This window comes from Chroicocephalus ridibundus, chromosome 9, assembly GCF_963924245.1.
Source record: "Chroicocephalus ridibundus chromosome 9, bChrRid1.1, whole genome shotgun sequence".
NCBI lineage: Eukaryota > Metazoa > Chordata > Aves > Charadriiformes > Laridae > Chroicocephalus > Chroicocephalus ridibundus.
In genome coordinates this window covers 41,449,257-41,472,081 of record NC_086292.1, presented here as the reverse complement: position 1 = coordinate 41,472,081, position 22,825 = coordinate 41,449,257, and the positions used below count along the sequence as shown (strand labels likewise).

The window sequence follows — 22,825 nt, the reverse complement described above, 5'->3', positions numbered from 1 at the left end:
AAGAGTGTCCTGAGGGGCAGGGGTATCCACCCATCCCCCTGGCTGCTTCACAAATTTCCTCCGAAGGAGATCTCCTAGAGCTCCGTTTTGTATCAGACCCCTGTAAAGTCTCCCAAGTGTTTTTCCCTCCCTGCCAAGAAATTTATACTAACATGAATTTAAGACATCCATTCTGTTAGTCATACCCCATAAGTCCCCTGCAATCACCCCTCCATCTCAGTGGGATCTCCCACTACACCAATTACCTTCTCCAGCTTCCACCAGAGCCTTTATTACAGCATGAACCAATTTGCCTTCTGCCATCAAACTCCCTCCAGGCATTTTCATGTTACTCTTCCCTCTGACCTCTTTGTCCTGCCCCATGGCCCAGTTCATACTGGATGCAAATCCCACGTATTCTGCATTCTCCCAGTGTCTCCTGGAGGAGTTAAACAGCCCCCGCTCCAGTGCTGAGTCCCTAGTTGTCCCCAGCTGGCAATGGGCTGCTGCTCTGACACTCCCAGCAGCAAAACCAGTGGCTCTTGCTGGAGGCATCCAAAGTAGATACAGTGAGTAAAAGCATGTGGACCTCACAGCCCCTCTTAGCCCTAACAGGGCTTCGCATCCCCCTGCAGCATTCCCTTCAGTCCATGTTCTTGGCCAAGTTCGTTTGTGCCACCTGGAAGGGTTCCCTAGGGACTTACGGATGCAGCCCCAGCACCTCCTTCGGCACACATGGTGGGGCCAGGGCAGTTATTAGGGGCTTGGGTGGTAATCCATTTTTTTAGGATGCTCCCTTCCAGTCCTTGCTATCCCACCTCAAGCTCGAGGTGGAAAACAGGAGGGAGGTCACCTACATGGAGACCTGATGCGGCTCATTTCCATGAGCAGGGCTGGCTTCCCGGGCAAACCACGCTGTATGGATGCTGCTCACCTAAAAGAACCCCAGAACCTCCCATGACCCGGAGGTAGGAGTAGTCCCTTTAGGGTAGAAATGTGGCTCCTTTGTGGTGTCTCTCCTTTGTAATGTCTGCATCTTCTTTTTGGTAGGTTGTTTTCTGCAAGACCTAGGAAAGTAAGGAAACACAGAATCATAGAATGGGTCAGGTTGGAAGGGACCTTAAAGATCATCTAGTTCCAAGCCCCCTGCCCTGGGCAGGGACACCTCCCACTAGACCAGGCTGCTCAAAGCCCCATCCGGCCTGGCCTTGAACACCTCCAGGGATGGGGCAGCCACCACCTCCCTGGGCAACCTGTTCCAGTGTCTCACCACCCTCACAGTAAAGAATTTCTTCCTAATATCCAATCTAAATCTACCCTCCTTTAGTTTGAAACCTCTCATCCTATCACTACACTCCCTGATAAAGAGTCCCTCCCCAGCTTTCCTGCGTCCCCCTTTAGGTACTGGAAGGCTGCTATAGCATCTACCTGGAGCCTTCTCTTCTCAAGGCTGAACAACCCCAACTCTCTCAGCCTGTCCTCATAGCAGAGGTGCTCCAGACCTCTGATGATCTTTGTGGCCCTCCGCTGGACCCATTCCAACAGGTCCATGTCCTTCTTGTGCTGAGGGCTCCAGAGCTGGACACGGTACTCCAGGTGGGGTCTCACCAGAGTGGAGTAGAGAGGCAGAAACACCTCCCCCAACTTGCTGGCCACGCTTCTTTTGATGCAGCCAAAAAACCATCTCCCTGTGTTCCTTCTCTCCTAGCTACGCCTGCACATTTGCCTCGCCTGCAGGCAGCCAGGCAGAGCAGATTTGCCAGCAGTGAGGACGGTGACCCCACAACCGCAGCTTCGGGGTGGCAGGGCTGTGTTTCGCAGGGCACGTGCAGCCCCACGCAGGAGGCACGTTCGCCCTGGCTGCCTGCGGTTAGCTGGCAGGCTTTCCAGGGAGCAGCGATCTGCTCAGAGAGCTGCTTGTTTGGGAGCATGTCGTGTTTTTGCCTGGTCTTGCAGCTGCCTGTCAGCCACTGTACAAACACAGCCCTGTCTCCCCTGTCCCCCCCCGGGGTTTTCTGTCTCTCCTCAGCTCTGCTCTTTGCTGGGCTCAGGATTAGCCACACCTCAGCTGGGTAAACAGGAGCTGATCCTGCCCCATCAGCCAACGGCTTTTCAGCCTTGGCCACCGCAAGCAAGAAGGGGTCCTTGATTTTTCTGCTGAGCAAATCTCCCTTTTCATCACTCAGCAGGTCTGAAGCCCTTAATTGGACACAGCAGATGATGTGATTCTCTCCATTGGTTTCATCTTCTATTTTCTTTCTTTATTCTTCTGTTCTCTGGTTTTGTTCCACTCAGCTTCCTTATCTTCTGATCTGTTCCTCATTTTCTCACTCCTTTTCCCCCTCTCCTGTCTCTGTCCCCTCCTTTTTGCTTTTTCACCCACCTGAGGAAAGCCACCCTTTCTGTATGTCGCCTTCTGTGTGTTAACTAATGAGCTAGATGGGGCTGATGTTTTTGTCTTAAAAAGCCTTGGAAGTTGTTAGTAACTACAGCCAGCACCTTGGTCTTCGTCTCAGCTCAAAGGCAGCATTTCCTGCAAATTTTTACCTGCCTTTGAAGGGATGCTGGGCGGGGAGGGAGGAGGACACCCATTCCCTGCAGCACAGCACCCTCTAGCCTCCGCCAGGGCAGCAGCTCTTTGCTGGTCTGGAAGGAGGACCTCCACCACCACCATTCAGCCATACGTCCTCCCAGTCCTGCCGCACTTCCAGCACACACAGCCCTGCGTAAGTGCGGCATTACTGCCAAATCCAAGGATGGATTTCATGGGAACTTCAGGGATCAGGAGCCTAAAACTGGTCTGTTCTGAGCAGACGTGCAGTAAATCAGACATCATTTCCAAAAGGCTGAGACATCAGCTTTGCAAGGTGGAGCCCACAGTGAGCCAAGGTGGTGTCATCCTGGAGAAGTGATCATTACACAGCGTCAGTGGCACTGTTTAATTCCTCCCACCCATAGAATAATTTGATTCCATGGCGGTACAGGAAGGGTTTTCAAAAAGGTAGTGCTGCTCCTGCGAAGCCAGGTGAGGTCAGCTGGAGGAATGGCTGTTCTGCAACCTGGCAGGTCCCTGCGTGTGGAAGAGGGTGGTCACCCCCAGCTCGCCTCTGGACGTGGCAGCAGACCTCCCCCACTTGGCTGTGAATGCTCCAGGAAAGCATCCAGCAGATGGGGATGCTCTGGATTATTCCTTCATCCCAGCCATCCCACTGCTTCTTGCTGCCTCCTCCCCACCTGCAACCCCCCAAACCATACTCCCGTGGTTCCCACCAGCCTCATCCACAACCCTCCTCCCCGCACCAGAACCAAGCTTGTTTCCTCTCTTGTTTTCCTTCTACACCTCCAGGAAACAGAGCTCTGGCTCTCTGCACGCAAACACCATCACCCTTTCCCCCAAATCACAACCGTAACCACTTCCTTCATACTCACCCTGATCCAAACACAGTTGTGTGCTCCCTACCTCCCAGACATATCCCGATTCCCACTATTTTGGCACGAGGCAGTAGCTTCCTCCTCCGCAGAATTTCCATAAATATTGCTCTCTAGGAAGAGCCTCTTCCCCATTCCTTAGGCAATACTAAAATTTTGATTTTTAGAGGGGGCTGATAATCCCACCATTTGGTTCACTGAGCATTTCATTTTGCAGGATTGCAACCTCTTATTCTCCTCTATGGCAATTCTATTCTATGGCAACTTTTCCAGAGAAAGTATTTCACAAGCAGCCACTGAAAAAAAATGTGGCTTTAGCAGTCTCCCTCACTGTCTTCCTGAGGCTGGATAATCATAGTCTTTCCAAACTCCAACCTCAGGAACACGGTATAATGGCAAATGTCAGACAGACCACTCAGAATTAAACAGAAGACAAACAGTTTCCTTTATTCAGTATGACATCTTGGAAACACTCCAGGATAAGCTCATACATCCTTCTGGCTTTACTACATTCATTTGTTCCAATCCATCCTGCTTTCCCCGAGAGATACCTCCTCTCGCTGCTCCCGCTGCCTGCCAGATCCCTCCCCTGCATGTAACCCTGCTGCCTGTGGCAGCTGGCTTTAGGGACAGGTGCCACACCAAAGCACCGCTTAGCCTCTCCAGCTGTGTCTTGATTTACCAAAATTTACAGAAATGGTTCTGAAATGGCCATGAGCAAACATGAGGTGGCCGTTGTTGGGAACGGGTCTGCTTAGCCTGGCAGCTTTTTGTGCAAGGGGAAGGAATTTCACCTAACCGGACTCCCTGGAAAATTCAGGAGTGTTGTGGCATGGATTCATCTCAGGGAGATACAGATGGATCCCTCCCCTAGAGCACTGAGGCTTGTTGTGGAGCCAGGCAGTGTTCAAGTGTCATGGAGCATGCAGAAGCAGGACCAGCGGCAGGGCTGATGCCGGGGAGTGGTTTTCAAAACCTCTTCCTCCAGCCAGTAGCTCTGGCTGGACGTGAGGTAAAACGAGTGAGCTGGCCATCGGGAATTCGTTGACAGAAGCGGCAGAGCACAGCCTGGTAAAGTGCTCAGCTCAGTGGCATTTCTCTTCTGGCCTAAAGAATTTGGGAATGCAATAGCCCGTCTGCTTCAAAATGATCAGTGATGTTTCCTGTATTAGCAGTCAGAGCTCTCTTGGTTTGGTAGAAAACCAGAAAAAAAAGTCAGAAAGTCTCCAGCGACAGGACACCAGAAGAAATGCCTTCAGCCCTAAGAAGCCTCTGGTCTCAGGGCACAAAAAGGTGGACAGCAGTAGCCCTGTAGGGCTGAGGTTAGTCAGTAAGTGCTATAATTAGGAAATAAATAGCATGCTAAATAAACCCTGAGCAGAAGCTTTTGAGGAGGGTGACAGAGCTGGAAGTTGGCAAGGAGCAGCTGAATGAGAATGCAATGGAAAAATACTGAGCAGGTGGGCCACGTGCCACCTCCCCAGCTCCGGTTTGTGTGATGCAGCCGTTCTCCCATCCCTGGCACTTGTCTCCTTACGTTGTCAGCTCCTCGGGACAGAGGCTGGTCTATTTAGAGATCTGCAAAGTGCCCATTACGCTTTTAGACACCATTTTCAGAAAATACGTAAGAGTCCAAAAAGCACTGTGCATCCAGATCCAACAGGCTCTCAAACAGCACGGCTCTGCAGCCTGCAAGCCAATGCCTCGCTGGCACTGCAGGGAAGGCAGAGTAGGAGAAGAGGAAAAAAGCATTGCCTTTATTTCCATCTGCAAAGCTTTTTTGTGCTCACATGTCACTGACAGGCACTTCGCTTATTTTCATCTGGCAATCAAGCCCTGCCATAAGAGATGTTTTCCTTTTTGCTCCTGCTACACTGGCAGAGATCAGCACCCCGATATTTCCTCCAGCAAAAAGGTTTCCTCGGAGGCGCAAAGTCCCTGTGAGTCCTTCAGCACACGGCAAGTTTGCTGAGCAGGAGAAAAGCTGGGCCAGGGGAAATGAAGCAGAAAAAGAGTCTGAGTTCCTTGTGGCAGCAACAGCCAAAAGAGAGAGGGATGTGAAGAACAAAAGGTGACTGTCACCACGGTGGTGTACAGGGGCGCCTCAGGCTGGCTCAGCACCACATCGAGTTCTCTCTGCCCGGTACCTTTCCAATTGCTGAGTTTAAATAGATGAAATTATCCTCAGGCTTTTTTTGGCCTCATTATACAGAGGTAAATGTCTGCCCAAAGCACAAAGCAAAGCTGTGTGTTCTTCTTGTGCCCACAGTTTCCAGTACATACATTTGGCCTTTTTTGTGTTAGCCACGCTACCCAAAGAGGAATCCTTTCTCCGAAGCGTGAGGGTGTTCCTGGACACCCCCATCCCACTTCTCTGCAGGAACATCAGACAGAAGCATCTGCTGGGCTGGAGCTGCCAAATCCCTCCCTACGAGCCTGGGAATGAAGCTCAGCTCTTCCCAGCACCCTTCCTTCAAGGGATGGTTTGGGCTACTCCTCAGACGGCATTTCCTGAGTGTGAGCTGTTTGTTGTGAGTGGTACGGCCTTGCTCCTGGCTGCCGGCCAGAGCGCTCCACCTGCTGCACACACCTCTGCTCCCAACGCCATCCAGCCCTGCGGTGCTCACCATCACACCGGTTCAGCCGAAGCACCGTCAGCTCCCCGCACACTCAGAGGGAGGGCAGCTTCCTTTACAAGCCACGTCTCACAGGCTGTTTTAATAGCCCAAAGCCAGGTTTGTATTCACCAAACACGCTCGCTCCTGCCCAGCCCTCTCTGCTTCCACACCAGAAGGTGCAGCTGGAACCCCCCAACATTGTCCAGCGCAAAACGCCAACTGACTTGCACCGGTTCCTCCTTCCCTTTCTGGAGACACAGTGCCTTTTCCACCACATCCCTTCTTCTTACAATAAGCACAGCTCAGGAGTTTGGCTCCCACTGCCACAGCCACCTCGTCAGTGTCAGTCCCATCTGGTTCTCAGCTCTCACTCCTCACTGATGTAACAGAACACCCCTGGTATAAAAGACCACCCTATGCTTTACTTCTCCTCAACAAAAAGAGGGCAGCTAAGAGTTTGGTTTGCTTTGTGACGTTGTGCTAAAGAAAGCTTTGTTCTAATAGCTGAGCTTCTCTCAAATCAGAGAAATCTCCAACAGCCTCGGGGATTTGAAGTAAAAGCCTTGCCTGGAGGCTCAGCTCCACTTCAGTCGAGTGTTTTCCTGCCTGGATCTGTGTTTTCCTAGCCGGATCCATGGTGAGGAGCCAAGGTACACCTGGAATCAATTGGACTGCAATTTTCTGTAATCAAATTCAAACACATTCTTCAAATACTTAGTTAAGAGGCTGATACCGGAAGTTTATCTACTAAGCCTATCTCGTAGCTTGATCACAGGCATAACTCAGCTGCCTTCAGACATACGAAACCTCAGCCCAGCTGAGTCGCTGACAAGCTTAGCAACCACCATAAACCCTGGGTATCTTCACAAGGTTAATTAAAAGCTAGAGATAAGGAATTGGGCTCTCAGATGAGTGGCATGGGATCACATCCGTAGCAAGCAAGGAGCGCTCGCTGTGGGGCTGCCGCTGTTTCTGTTCTGCCACCGCCCTCCCTCAGAGCTCCCTGCTTCACCGTGACTCAGTCTACAGCAGTTAGTCATCCCTCCAGATACATAACTCTGGAAAATGTGACTTGCTCCTTGAGAGCTTTTGCTACGTAGGAAGCTCCAACTCCCAGTAAACAGAGGAAGCAAAATGCCTGAAATCAGGGAAAGGATTTTTCCATCCAGTTATATAAAGCAACCATTACCATAGTTAGGAACAGTTGATGTTACTAGCAACATAACGTGTGGCTCTTTTGGGAGGCTACAAGAAAAGCAAGTTTATAAACATCGCATCGCAGGCATTTTTTATTTGTTTTCCTCCAGTGCCTTCCAGATGACAGGCTCCATTTTGCTGTCCCTGTCACATATCCCACTTGGTGGGATGAAACTGGGTGGGCATTCCTCTGCCTCTGAGGGGCTGGGGGAAGACCCCTTCGCTCCTGCTGGCAAGGCCCTAGGGGGTGGTCCCAGCTTGCACCCCCACTGCCAGGTTTGCCACAGGAAGGTGGCCAGGGCGCCCACAGGAAACAAAATCTGCCTCTTGAAGGCCCAGCCACCATTTTTAAGGCTCCAAGATATCGTTTCTAAATGAGTTTTGATTGCAAGGTACTATTATGTGACCAGTATTCAGCACCTGGACACACTTAGATGGATTATCAGCGGCTTGTGCCAGGCTGGAGAGGTTTTTGGCCCATCCGGCCCTCAGTACCACCGAGCCCCGCACCACTGAGGGGTAAACATGCACCTCCGCTGGAGCGGCTCCCCAGGCTGCCTCCCCCCCACGGCAGGGGTGCTGGCTCCGGCAGCAGGATGCGGCTGCTCCTCCACCCGCCGCTCCCCGCCGCCCCGTGGCGGCCCCGCTCTGTCATGGCGCCGGCAGCCGCCGCTCCCCACAGGCGCCGGCAGCCTCGCCCCGCCCGCGGACGCCAATCACCACCCTCCGCCTGACTGAGAGATGCCCGAGCCAACGGAACGGCGCTGTCCCGCCCCTCTGCCTCGCCACCAGCCAATTAGCGACCGCGCAGGCAGCTCCCGCCCTCCTCCCGCGTCCCGCCCAATCCGCGCGCGGGTTTGGGCGAGAGGGGCTGGGCGGCCAATGGGAGGGCGAGGGCGGTCGCTAAGGGGCCGCGGGTAGCGGGGCGGGTGCAGACGGTGGAAGCTGCCGGTGGTTATGCTGCTTGGCTGGGCCCGCAGGTGAGGCACCACCGCTCCGGGACCCCGTTCTCCGCCGGGCTGAGGGGGCGACGGCGGCCGGGGCTGCCTCCCCGTCCGCCTCTCAGCGGTACGGGGCCTGAGGGGGCGCGGGGCGTTGGGCCGCGGCCGAGTCTGTCAGGCGCCGGGCGGTCAGCGGTGCTCCTCAGGTTCCCCCTGCCCGCTCAGGCGCTTTCTTTCTATTTATTTTCTGCAGCAGGCTTGCCTTATGTGTTTATTTCCTGGGGTGGAGGCGGGGGTAGCCCTGCGGTGAGGTTTGGCCTGGCCTGGCTGTGGCGGTCTGCGATCCGGTCCCTTCCCGGTGCTGCTCGGTTGGGTTCCTGGCCGGGTCGGAAGGGCCGTGCAGTTGGTGGTGCCGTGACGGCCTTCCCCGTGGCTTCGTGGAGGTGCGAGGTTGTGCAGGGTGAGGAAAGCGGTGGTGTGAGAGCGGGCTGTGCTGGCAGCAGGTGAAGGCTGAGGTGGGGAGCCCATCCCGAGGGGATGACGCTCAGGGGAGTTAGAGCCAGGTGAGTTCTGGCCGGCAGCTCACACGGCTCCCCCTAAATGAGGCTCTTCTCTCTTACTCACGCTTCTAGGTCTTGACAGCGCTACTAGCATGTTGCAATAACTTTAGACTTTCTTTTGTTGTGTGTACTATATACCTGCTTCTTAGCCTGAGTGACAGGATACTGTCCAATTAATTCAACAACTTCATGTATAGCTTGTGACTTACTCCAGTACAGGACAGGTAGCTATATCTATTGCAGTGGCTTTATTACAGCTGGTGAAATTCCTCACCTGACACTAACTCTTTAAAAGGGGTATGTTAGCAGCAGCTTTATCCCCACAGTTATGACTGGAGGGATTGCATTCTGTAGTTGCATTCTCATGCAGGTCTCTTCAGAGAATTCATAACACCTTCCTCTTATTGTTGATGTACAATTGTCACTGGTGTGGTAAGTGCTAAAGATTCCTGTCTGCCTCTTACAAATTGCTGTTTGGCTTCCACAGCACTGGCGCCTGCTTCTGTAATAAATGTTTGTGGCTTATTAATCAGCTAAGTGGTACAGTGTGTTCATCTTACATGCCTTGTTTATCAATGATTATCATGCTCAGCCATGTTTGTAATATTGGTTAGGTTGACGTGTTCTAGTCACCACTGATATGGTGTTTATAGAATGCACAGTTCAGCTGTTTGCATTTGTGATATCTCACTTTCAGACCTTCTTTGATAATGTTTATTTCTTTTGCAGGGAGTTGTGTTATTGACAACTAGTCTTTGGTTGTTCTGTTGTTATCTCTTCTTGGTTCATCTACTTCACCTTCATTCCTAGATGCTTGCTTAGCTCTCATATCACAAGAGAAGTCTGAATAAATTCTCTTGTCTTTTCTTGTATCAGCGGACATGCAGCCTTTCTTATTATTCTAGCCATCGTTTATTTCGGTCTCAAAGTCAAGAGTTGGAAACAGGAAGGCTATTAAAAAAGAGCTAATATTTGGGTTCTTCTATTCTCCTGCCTTATTCTTAAGAATAGTTGTATTTCAGCTTTTGCACAGGGAGGTCCTTTGAGTTACTGAGTGAATTAGCTGCATAGAGCATGAGGCTGACCTAAGATTGTGCCTTTTCTAGAGGTGGAAAAGACATGGAGGCAGGGGATAAAACCTTCCATCTTGCAAAACTGATTCTGAAGAAGTTAAACTTAAATATTAACTTGTTCTACTCTTGTAAAAGCTATATTTTTCTATTCAGGGAATGAATAGCAGCTTAGGCTTTTAGTGTTTCATAAAGCTGCATTATTAAACTTGCCATGTGAAAATGCAGAGATTAACACACTGAAATAGTCAGTGTTCTGGGATGTGGTATTGGGAAGGAAAGATGGCAGAATAACATCATTTTTCCTTGACACAGGCATATGGAGAGGTTATCCAAATCTACTAAGTACCAACTGTACTTTTAGATGTGACTTGCTGTACTATAGAAAATGGTGGCTTTAGCATGGTGATTCAAACCTCCTGTGGTTGTAGTTTAACCTCACTCAGTAATGGAAATGTCCAGGGTGCTGCTGGATTCACGTTGCTCTGTTACTCCCATTTCTTGCACTGTTTCTCTGGCCTCTTCATCCTTATTTTCATGCTGCCAGTTCTGGTAGTGCCAGAACTTGGATTAAGTTAAGAAAAAACAGAATTTAGTAAAGTTTCTAGTCGAGGTGTTGGTGCTGGGGTCTTTGGTGCTTGTAATACCTGTTAAGAGATGCAGACACCAGCCTGAAACTGGTGTCTTGGACTTTTCAGCAGAAGCCTAAATCATCATACTTCTGCTAGTATATTGGCATTTTCATCTACTCTTTTGAGCTTCTCTGGAAGATCATAGTTCATGTGTGTTATAGCTCTGAATTGCTGTTCTTAATGTGTACTGTAAATCAGCTGAACTTCTGTGCAGGTATTTGCCCTTCTTCAGCCTAAATAGCTTGTGAAGATTAATCTTACATGCATTTAAGAAAAAACTGATCAAACTCAGCTGATTAAGTTCAGTACCAAACAGTTGACTTAATTTCAATGTGCGAAGGCAATCTCTCCTTCTTACGGAGAAGCAAAGTCCCACTTGCCCAACATATGTGGGTGGCAATGATGCTATCTTAGCCTCTTTTAGCTCTAGGAAGCCTTGTGTGCCCAAGGGCTTGTCTTTTCTCCAGCTATATCAGTTGAGTTGATAATAAAGATTGTCTCTGACTGCCAGCCTTACTCTGTCAGCATCAGGCAGTAGGGATTCAAAATGCTTTGCAAAGCAGTTCTGTACAAACCAGATGCCTGTGCTCCGTTAAAGGTAATGGCAATGGAAGGAAGTGTCATACTTTGCGATGTACAGAAGATTTCCTTATGTATCTCTAGGCTGATCGGGAAGTGTGGTTGCCTACCACTTACTCTACTGTTGAGAAATACTTGAGGGTTTTATCATCATGGGTTCGGTATGACTAAAATAAATGGCAATGACAACTTCCTGAGGACTGAGCTCCTGCAAACACCAAACCCTTTTGAAACTTCTGATGTACTCGTTGCTAATAATTGAGTGACAGCCCTATTCAGGGCACTGAGTACTCAAACAGCTTAATAGGGGTTCCTCATAGAAAGGGTCACGTAGGACAATTGACTGGCTGCTAGTGAGGGGTTCACTGTTCAATAATTTGTCTTGCTTCTAAACTTACTTACGTCTTCAAAGATGCTTTTGCATAGAGGTGCAGGTTCTAGAAAAACTAATGGTGAGGGTGTTCAAGCCTGGCCGTCCCTTAACTGGAACACCCAGTTCTGTAAAGCGTTGGTTGGGCATATGTGACTATGAAAGATTGTACTAAGTGAAACAAGCAGATCCACAGTCATTTACAGTGAACATTCTTGTAAGAGGTAAGGAAAAAACGTCCTAAGATGTGCCTGTAATATCCCTAACCTCCCACTCAGATTCAGCGTGTAGCTCTTCAAATTTTGAGTTGCTGGTGACTGCTGCAGTGCTCCAAAACTTCTGTTTTAATCATTGTTTGCTAGAACTTGAGTAGTCTGCAGTAGTGGTAGCTGTGTGTTGGTCAGGTCCTGTCTCTTTGCATTTGGTTCTTATGTCCTAAAATGTTGTTGCTTCGTTTTTTAATGTAATCATGTGAATTAAACTTCTCCAGCGTGAACCTTCTATCTGTCATGGACAGACTCTGAGAGAATGACTCTGCAAATCTGCTGTACTGCTGTGGAACAGAGCTGCTCAACAGGGGAAAGAAATTAAGCAAGGTGTTTGAAGACCTGAGGGTGAAGTGCCACCTCAGCTTTTGATCATGTCCAGATCTAGGTGTTTTCAGACTGCTTCAGCTGAACTCGTCTTGAATAAAGTTCTCTTAGCTGTCGTAACGTGTGCTTTGTTGATACAAGGTCTTTCCCTGTTGTGCAGCCAGTCTGGTGCGGAGTGTACTCCCCACTTACTCAGCTGTGTACCCTGTAGCTGAGCAAACAGCTGTGATGTGCTTGGACTTTGGGCTGCTCCTGTGATATGTACACCTGAGCTCTGTGACCCTGTGGGGATGGAGGGGTTGGAGTCTGAGGCTTTAATAGTATGATGCTGCATTTCAAAATATAGTGAAGGAATAGAGCAGACTCCTTCAGGGAGGTTGGTCTGTTATACAGTTTGTATTAGCTCACTTAGCTATCTGTGGCTTGATGCTAGCAGCATTCCCTCAAACTACTGAGCATAGATTGTCGAGTTGTCTGCAATGTGTTTATTCCACTTCTTCCCTTGAGATTAATGCTGCCTGGTGACACACAGGGTTATGTGGTAGGCAAGTGGCACCTGCTAATGCTGTAAGACTGGAAAGGTGTTAGCCAGTATTTCTTTTCTCTCAGTACCTAAAAGTAAGCTTGGCGTCTTCTACAAGGAGCTGAAGCTCTGCCATGTAGTTCCATAAGGCAGCGGTTGGGGTGTGACAAAGTCCTAAGTCTCTGCAGTAATCCAATAATTGTTTGCTTAAATAACATGAGCCTTTCCTTTAAGATAAGATGCAATTAATTGATTTCTGTGGAGTCATCTGAGCCTTGTCTTGTTCTTAGTTAATATTGTATGTCAGGTGTGTGCAATAAAAGCTAATGCAGTGTTTTTTCAATCCATCTGTGATAAGCAGGAACCAGATAAGGTGACAGACAGGGAGTCTACATAACAACCTTCTTCTTGGATAATATACAAAAGCTGCCTGTCATGCAGTAGAGCCATTTTGAGTAGTTAAAATGATGATATGAAGAAACAAAAGCGGTTCCTGTAGTTGGAAGGAAGTGAAATTCAAGGCTTTGTTGACTACATCAGCCTTCTTGGGGAAGTGAAAGACCTAAGGAGTCTTTGGCCCTATAGAATGATTCTCAGGTGCGTTCGTAAGCAAGCTGCCTTGGCATGTACACCCAGCCCTCTTTTGGTGCTTGCCTTCTGCTCTGAAGGTGTAGGACTTCTCAAAGTGAAAAAAGGAGAAAAAGCTCCAGTTAAAGACACCTGTCTTTCTGGCTGTGCCTGTGGTACCTGATGCTATGAACTTTGTCTCTGTAACCTCAGAGTACCTCTAAATTCTGTATATGAGCCAAGTAATGTATCTGATGAAAAGGTCAAATTCTAGTGAAGGCACCAGCCAGGAAATTCTTGTTGGAACATGGTGTAAACAGAAGCTGCTGCTTTGTATATTCACTGACCAGCCAAATCCTGGCCTGGGTGCTGGCTCTGGCACAAGGCAGAAGGATTTGCACCAAGGACTTCTGTGTGCTGTCCAAGTAATGGTCTTTTAAGCATCCTTGTGATGGGACATGTCAGTGTGACCTCTTTATTTGGAGATAAAAATCTGTCAGATGTTTGACAACAAAACTTTGGTGGGCTTTGCCAGACTCCTGCTGACTGGTGAGGACTGCACTTTATCTCTCATGGCCACATCTCCTGAAAACCTAAGCTTAAGTGCTTGAAGTGCTCAGCTAATTCTTAATTATACCCTCTGTGCTTTGAGGTCTGAGACTTAATTGGCTGTTTTAAATGGCCAGAAGTACCAAGTGATACATCAAGATGATCTCAGTGTTTGCTTCTGAGCTATGACTGAAGATAATAGGAGGTTCTGCTTGGGGTAAGCTTGGTTAGATGCCAGTCTTGAAATAAGCACTGTGATGCCTTGCGTTGTGTGCCGAAACTGATGAGGCATAGACCAGTGTGGCCCTAATATTCTTTGGAGACCTTAAAGTAGCAGTTTAGGTTTAACACTTTTTTTTCCATAAAAAATGAAAGCCTCTTATACACAAAAAGTGCTGGGTAGAAAGCAGGGTATAGGACTCCACAATAAAACTTGAGTTTTTTCATGATTCCTCTAGCACAGATTCTTGTACTTATGTAGCTTGTGTGACTTCAGACTGTCCTCTGGTGCTCTACAAAAACTTGGTCTGGCAGCCTTTCCTGTCATTCACATTGCTTCAGAGCCTTTCCCAGGTGGGGAATTCCCTATGTATGTTTTCAACTGGATGGTCTCTAAACATCTTCCTCTGCATTTAAACCATTGAAGGCTCAGCAGTGTGATACTTCTTGTACACTTCCTGGCGTGAGATTTGAATAATATGCTGGCAGAAAACTCAGCTTTGTTAAAAGCTTTTGTAGTGCTCTGGCTTTCCACCCTTTCCTTAATAAAGTTCCCTTCTCCATAATGTGGTTCTAAATCATACCTGGTAGTGACAGGCCTGTAACTTTGGTTTTGCAGCATATCTTTCATAAGAGGCATTAAGTTAGGCTGATATTAAAGATGATTTATTTCCTGGAAACGTTCCCTAAAGAACTAACTTCAGTGAAACAGCCGTCCTTCTTCCCCCTTCAAAAAGCTGGGGGGAACACTGCTTATTTCTGGTCTGAATCTGCCTAGACACAGCTCTACTTTAAAGCAGGGTTTTTTTACTTTACTCTTGTCTAGCAGATTTGCTTTCAGAGTTTTATTCTCCAAGCAGGCACTACAAATAAGCAAAACCAGTCCAAGAAATGTCTGATAAGTTAGTTAACGAAGTCTGTCGGCTTAATTTGTCTAGACACAGCCTCTTTGGCTCTTCTGAATCTTAGTGGGGAAGAGAGAGGGTGTTACACCACTTGGTAGAAGCTGTAAAAGGATAGGAAAGGGGATTTTTAAGTGCTTTCAGTGTTGGCCAGGTATGCTCCAGTGTTTTGGTGTCCAGCTGAGCTCTGAAAGCACTAGTGAGCCAGAACACTCACTGGTGGGAGGGCATGCAGGAGACTTTTGTATCAAACTGCCATTCCTGGAAACAGGATTCCTTCAAGATTCTTCAGTGAATGTAATGGAGCATAAATGTCTTGCTAGTGGAGCTCCTTTTAAAGAGGCTGTCTTTACTCTTGTCTGTGGGCAGTTCCATATAGTTGTAGCTTCACTTTAGCCCAAAGCGCTTGTAATGCTTCAGTGAAATGAGTCTCCCAGGCTTTCAGTTGCTCATTAAAAGGCCTGAGGGAAGGACTGTAGGGGAGTGGCTTCCTTTAATGTCTTTGGTTTTTTTAATGTTGGCTTTCCAGTGTGCAGAGTCAGACTCAGCTTTGGCATGGGTGGAGGAGCAGTAATGCTTGGTAGCTACCAAATCCTGTGTGTGCCATGAGTCACAGGGTGAAGTGACTTCTGTCCTTGGAAGTGTCTCCTTTCCTCAGGCAACCTGAAACAGAAATGTATACGGGTCTCGGTGAAGTCATGACTGACAACAAATCTTACTGTACAAGTAAATATCTTGGTGATGGCTTTTCCAAAACTCAGCATCTTTGAAAGGATACAAAAGGAATTTGCTGTAGCTCTACTAGCTTTTGTTGTACTTGTTTCTATTCCTGTCTGGAAAGGGGAGACATGGGACTTTTCTCATTGTACTTGCACAGGTGAGGTGCACTCTGCTAACAGTAGTGCTGAAGTGTTTCCTTTAACAAGAATTTCAGCTTTTTATTCTGTGATGAAAGGGCAAATGAAAAGATTCTGCAAATCCAGCACTTGCTCTCCAGTAATTGATTTTAAAGTTACTCCTCAGTCACAAATGGGACTTAAGAATATTGCTTGAAAAGACTGTCAGTCTTTGGGGCTGTCATGCCTTTAAGTGATTTTTAAAAAAGGAATTGTATACTTCAGGTGCTTCAAAATAACATTGTTGGCCTCAAGAGCTTCAACTTCTTTGTGTTCCTCAATGTGGATCTCAAACCCTGTGACAGGTGAAAAGTCAGGCTTGATTGCTTCCAGTAATATACTTACTGGTTCTTGCTAATTTTGTCTAGCCTGCCAAAAGTGAATCTAGTGTCCTGTGTACAGAAAAGCACAAATGTTTATCTGTTTATATTAATGCTGACCCATTTAGAAGAGATTCTAGATTAAAATTTGACTGGCTCAACACTGGTTATCTGTCCTTTTTTGTAAACAGAAAAGTTTATTGGGTCAATGCAAAAAGGGTTTAACAAAACAGAAGCAAGGTGACCTCATCCCCGTTCGTAAATACGGAGGCATTTGTCCTATGTGATTAGAGGCAGAGCTCTCTAATCCATTTCGGTAAGCTAAACACTTAAAATTTTAGAGCAAAGTGCTCTGGCTCAGCCCCTGCAAATCTTCCCTGTCTGAGACAGGTCTGTTTAGGCCTTCAGAAATATCAGACTCTTGAGGAAGGCCCTGAAGTGCCACAGCTGGATCCATAGGGCATGGAGTTCACCAATCTAGCCGCCTTGGACGAGACCCGCTGCCTAGTTAATCACTGCAGACAGCTGTGCAACAGCAGTGCCAACTTCGTGTTAGCTGTACACAGGCTGACCTGAGCTTTTAGGTAAAGATCCTGACAAATACATGAACCTCTAGCACTTGTTTGAAGTGTGTATGTTCAGTGAATGTGTATTCAGACTGTCTAAAAGGGAAAAATACTAGTTCGCAAGTGTCAAAGCATAATCCTGCCTACCAACAGCTGTTTTTTCTGAAAGTAACTCCAAGCTGGTATGCTTTTTTAAGGTAGCAACAGGCAAAAACTAGATATAGAAGTATCAAAGAGAGGTCGTATGTTTATAATCTGAAGATTATGTGGGAGAGAAGACTCTCAGCGAGATACAGCTTAGTTGGATCAGTTATACTGAGTCACTAGTACAAAATGTTAATGACTAATCATGCCCAGTTTTATTTTTAACAAATTCACTAATGCTGTGAAAGCAGTAAACAGCAAACTAGACTAAAATCCAGGTGGCAGGAAGGTATTAGGTAACTCTTGTATCAGTGTCTTTATTAATTTTCTAAATAAAACAAGGAAGGGAAGGTGCCAACGGAAGAACTTCTGGGAGTTTTAGCTGGGGAAGTCTTACTCAAGCACCTGGTTGTCCTTGAGTCAGCAATTGTTCAGGAATTCAATCCACTCTTCTGCTGGTTGTACCTTCCCTGGAGAAGCCATTGCTGTAGTTTGCCTGTTGTCTCCTATGCAGTTGGTGGTAGTGTTGGTGAAAGTTTACTAAGCATGGAAGTGAGCTAACATACTATAGCTGAACGTTGTACTCGAATTCATCATTGAGACACATGATGCCAATGTAACCTTCTGATTAGAAGAATAAATGGCTTTGTAGCCTGCTTCTCTCTCCCTGCTACTATGAAGCTCAGAATCAGAAAATAAAAGCTTCAGAGTTGTCCAATATTAAATGTCTCTGCTTTCCTCATCCTCTGTTCTCCTGCAATGCAGACGGTTATGGTGGCAAAAACTTGCAGGTTGCCTGCATGCTGTTAATCAGTAGCTGATGTCAGACTTGTTTTCTTCCAAGGGATTTTGGTGTAGCAGCATTGAGTACAGAATGTACTTGCGAGGTTTTTTCTTCCTGCTAGGAGGACTATTAAGGCTTTGGTATGGCCTGTGCTGTTGGTGTATGTTCTGAGTTGGAAGCAGCAGCCGCAGTAGAGAGCAGACTGTTCTGGAGCTTTTTCCTGGAAGCTCCGATTCCCCATTGGTTTAGTTGTGCCTGTAGGAAACACAGTTCTAATTGTAAATGTTGCTTACATTTTTATGGTTAAAGGCTGAAAGCTGTCTCTCTGTTACTGGCATCATCAAATTCTTGTAACAAGCCTTGGTGTTTGTGCACTAGTGTTAATTAGGTGGCTCTATCTGAGTCTCCTGGTGGCTCTCATCATCTTGTGGAAGTGTGATATGTTGTAACTTCCTAAAAAATCAAGTGTGGGAACAAGCAGAGACTGTTTACAGGCTTCCATCTGTAGGAGTGAGCTGCCTGTCTAAGCCTGAGTAAAAGTAGCAGGAAACTTCTTTCAGACTGGCTTCACACTTCAGTAACAGTGTAGATACTGCACAAAGTTGAGAAGAACAGTAGCCTGGCACTTCTAGCCTTTTAAATAGGAAGGGATTTGAATAGTGTTTGCAGCTGGGGACAGTGTCACTGTCTTGCAAAGATGGTAACTGTGTGGTCTTATGGAAGCTCATAGCTTGGCTTTCGTCTGAAGTTGCACTGATTTTTTTCATTATTGCTTTGTGTCTCTACTCATGAAGTTGTATTTGCATACTGCAGATAAACTAATATGCTGGAGGCAACTGATGTAGTCTGGAATCTGTCCATAGGCAAGAGGTTTGTGATGCAGATGGATCAGAGTTGGAGCAGTTGTGACTGAATATACAAATCAGTTGCAATGTCTGCAATGGGACCTCTGTATAAATTTGTTTTTTCCTTCCAGCTGAGAGGTGCAGCCTTATCAGTAATAATCAATTTGTTTTTTCTCTCCTCACAGGGTAGCACGTAGATCCAGACGGTGACTGTTCTACTGAGGACTGGCAATTATTTCTAGTTTGAAGAAAAAGTGAAATTGGTAAGACTTGACTCAGCAGTTTACTACCTTACTTGGGTTACCCATGTGGCTCAGGAAAGACCCAGGGAAAAACCTGCCCCTTCAACATGGATGAAATGTCCCTGTAATAACTGCAGCCAGCTATTGAACCGTAGGTTCAAAAGAAGCTGGATCAGTTCAAGAATTTGATTTCAAGCTGGAAGGATGTTGTTATATTGTAAGGGTTTTAGTTCTCTCCCGTCCTCTACTTCCTTTACTTTAAAGCTCTTGACAGGCTAGATATTAATCTAGTTCTCCTTCAGCTGCAGAACTACAGTGAATTAAAAGAAATGCTGAACTCTGTGGTACATAAAGTGACCACTTTAAATACATGCAGGAGTTAGTACCAGTATTGTCATGGAGTTGCAAAATTCAGGCTGAGGAACTAACGCAGTAGTTCTTTCAAATTCTCCTTTTCAAGCTTGGCTTGTACATCTGGAAAGAAACACATGTCCAAAGCTGCTGATGTGCCTCTATAACCTGGCTTTTCACTTGGCTTCTATTTGAGCCGGATAGTCTTGGCCAAGATCCTGAAAGTATCGACTGGCTGCAGACTGTAGGGTTTGACACCTGAGATGCTGTTGCAGTTCTAGTGCAGCACTGATTAGGAATAAATCTCCATCCAGTTTCTATTTCTTGTGGCGGACAGGGTTTTTAAAGCAGTACAAAATAAACTTCCTTTCATCTTAAAAGTTGCTAGTCTGAGTTAATACGCTAGCATATTTGTAGCAGTGTTTACTGACAAATTTAGTTGGTTGGCACAGTCTTATATTTAACATGGCAATTGATATTAATATCCAACAGTATATTGCAAAAAGCTTTAATATTGTTTTTTATCTCCAGGCTCAGAATGAGTGCAATGTTGGAAACCCCTGAGCTGCCAGCAGTGTTTGATGGGGTAAAGCTAGCTGCCGTTGCTGCTGTTCTTTATGTTATTGTTCGCTGCTTAAATTTAAAAAGCCCAACTGCCCCTCCTGAACTCATTTACCAGGACTCTGCTTTGGCCCGCTTTCTACTCAAATCCTGCCCACTTCTGACCAAAGAGTAAGTAGTATATTTTTTTCCATGTTGACCTGTGTTATAGGGAGAAGAGCTGCACTTAACCATTCTTCTGCCTACTGTGTTTCTTAAACCTGAGCACAAGTGAATGTTAGAGTATTGTCTTGAAAATAAACATGTTCCAAGTGAAGCATTTAATTATTGTTAGTGTCCCAGGTACTTGGGTTTAGGACCAAGTCATCTTGTGCTGGGCTCTCTATATGGGAAAAAGTCATCCCTGCCTCTCTGTATAGTAGCTGTGTGCTAATATTGTACTGTACCAGCACTATATAGCCCACTGGCTGTGGAAATGGGGGAGGGATGGATACAGTCAGCACTTGTTCCTGTTCAGGTACTTCCCTTTCTATTAGGGAAGAAATCTGTTGGGGCTCACAGGAAGAGAATGTTCTCATGGTGTGTCTGTGCACTTATTATGAACACGGGGATGGCTGTTAGTTTTAAAGTGCCTGCTCTTATTTGAATTATCTTAAGTTGATTGAAGACTAATGAAACCTATTACTGGGTAGAGCACATCATCATAACTAGTTTAATAAAGTAATGATGTACTGGCCAGCTCTAAGCCTCTTGAGTCCACTTTCAAATTCACCTTATGTCAACTGTGTATTTGAGCAGGCTGATCCTTGACCTTCCATTCTGGGACTTCCAGAATCAGTGCAGCTGCCCTCACTTTCACCAATAATATGAAGCATTTATTACAATTTCAGGAGGCTTTGGAGGGACAAGGACTTTGATTACAGTATTTCTCTTCTGCAATCACTTTGAAAACTTGCAAGTCCTATTTAGAAGCCCTAAATACATCAATTATCTAGTAAGCACTCAGTGCAGCTGCATGAACCTTCCTTTTGGATCTCAAAAGTCAAGCTGACTTAAGGATAGTCATTCTAGGGGAGATGAGAGGCTTTTAGTGGTGCTGTTTTTGGTGCCTTGGTTACATAAGGTGTAAGATCTTAGGCCATAGGATCTGTAAACTCTTAGAGGAAACAAAGCATTAGCTGTTTTAAAGACAAAAAGAGGGTTCCCTGTTGCACTCTAAGTTTGGTAGTAACATAAGTACGTGTTAAAGCTGAGCATTGAAATTGGATTCTTGATTATGACTAGTGACTTAACTGCAAAGCAGTTACTTCCCTAGAAAATACCAATCAACTAGAACCTCCTTAGTTTATCTTAGAGACTTGTCTTCTCAGTGTTGGCACTCCAAATTGACATGTCCCTAGTCAATGAAAGAGCAAGCATGAAGCCGTGCTGATTACCAGTCTTGAAGGCATATTAGTATCAAGCTAATCTTTGGAAACAGACTGCAAGCTAATTCAGAGTCCATTTTACTCCTGTTTCAGCTGTGTTCTCATGGCACGAGCTCCTAGCACTACTGTATTACAGTCATGTTCTTGACTTTCACTCAGTTGCAGAACAAAGCATTCCCAAAGGAGTGAAAATGCAGAACATGTCTAAAACTTGCGATACATCTGTTGTGCATTAATTGCAGAAGTGAAGAGCTTCTTGCAGAACCCTAGTGTTGTGTTAATAGTGTGCAGCCCTGGGTTGTTTGCTTTCTCTGGATCAGCTCAGGGCTCAGGCTTTCCAGCTTCTCTGAAAACCATAGCAGTGATTTCCAACACATGGTTCTTGGGCAGAACATTGCCTGAAGGGCTTGTGTGACCCCAGGAAACAAACTCAGCTGAAACAAACTAGAATAAAATGTATCAATAGGTAGTTTTTCAGTCTTATTACCTGTATACTTATTTAGGGGAGACAGGGATATAATTGTTGTTGGGCATTGAATGGGCTTGCAGGAAAGACAGCTCTGTAAGATCATGTGTATGTGATTTTTTTTTTGCTATTCTGTTGATGTTATCACAGACTTCTTTCAATATAGAAATTAAAGAAAAATCAAAGAAACCCTGTCTTTAGGCATGAAAGTCACCTGGAGACTAAAGGGGAACAAATATGCTTAAATTCCTGCAATTTGCCTGAATATTTTGTAGGACTAATTAGCAAAAAGCTATGTGAAAGTGGCTTGTGCCAAACTCCACTGAAAAATCTTGTAAGGCTTTGATTACTTGCTAATTATTCAGAGTGTTAGGAAAGCTGATTAAGCAGCTCTTTTCAAATTCTACCATGAAAGCAAAATAAGTAGCCCAGCAATCCCTTCTGTTATATCAGGACTGGGTTTGTTGTAAGATCTATTATGAGACCAATTCTTCTGGGCAGCTGTGAACTGGCTTTCAGACCTGGTTTGTTCAGCTCCCGTATTTTTTAAGGGTCGAAGGGGTGAAGCTATTGTTGGGAAAAACAGGGTGGTAGGGAGAAAGCAGAAGTAAAGTTATTCTATCTGTGCAGCTATTCAAAAATACTTGGTAAAAACATTTTTGGACTTTATTTCCCCCCTCATGGCAGTATCTTCACCTATAGACTTATTCAATACGTTGTACCTGTAGTGTCATTCAGTAAGCCAAGTGGTGGTAGATGAATAATTAAAGAGCTTTGGACAGTAAAACTGCCCGAGATGGCTGTGTGCCAGGTACCTTGTACTTGCAGATGTTAGTACTGCTTTTTACAATTCTTTAAACTGCTAGAAGCTTTCTACATATCGATCAAACGCTGGTAAGCAAAAGACTCTGACTTTCTAGAGCTCATGTTTTCTTACCTCTTTATTTCCCTTCTGCCTTGTCCAGCTCTGTGCTCTGGCTTACCAAGTAGAGTAGCATAATTGGACCCTCTTCCATTCAAAGAACTGTTTCTTGCATGGAAGCTCTTGCAAATCAGCACAGCTATTGGTGCCCCCAAGCACTCGGGCCTGACCCCTGGCTGCAGCTGTCTCCTTTTCCTGTCTTTCAAATTGATGTAGAAAGTCTGCCATCTGCTTATTCCTGTAGAAATGCAGCATTGGCTCTTTGGTTCATGAAGACAAATTTGGCCAGTGCTTGCTTTACTAGGCTAGAGACTCTTTTTGGCTGTTCCCAATTTCTTCTGCCATCAAGTGTGCATGTGTATCTGTATTCCTGTAGAGTTCTGGGGCAAGTGTCATCCTTACAGAAAATAATTATCCTTGCTGTCTGCACAGTTTTATCATTAATAAAGGCAAGTTCCTCAAAGATTGAGGTAGATGGCTGTCAAGCCTGTTGGTAAACACTGTCAAAGATCCAGCCTAGATCCTTCTTATCCTTTGTTTGCACAGTAACCTATACTGGATAAGGCTGCCTGG

At 46.1% G+C, this 22,825-nt stretch overlaps 1 protein-coding gene across 2 annotated transcripts in view; it reads left to right on the top strand.

Annotated features, from left to right (window-relative positions):
* Positions 1-8,114: 8,114 nt before the first annotated feature.
* ABHD2 (abhydrolase domain containing 2, acylglycerol lipase) overlaps positions 8,115-22,825 on the top strand; it is a 41,703-nt gene continuing 26,992 nt past the window's right edge. Inside the window, exons 1-3 of one of the 2 annotated variants that reach the window (XM_063345790.1) lie at positions 8,115-8,203; positions 18,469-18,546; positions 19,408-19,608. In XM_063345790.1, coding sequence (XP_063201860.1) covers positions 19,415-19,608 — 194 coding nt within the window. In that variant the 5' untranslated portion in view covers positions 8,115-8,203; positions 18,469-18,546; positions 19,408-19,414. Of the gene's footprint in view, positions 8,292-18,468; positions 18,547-19,407; positions 19,609-22,825 lie in introns of both variants that reach the window. The other variant, XM_063345791.1, reaches the window with a different exon arrangement.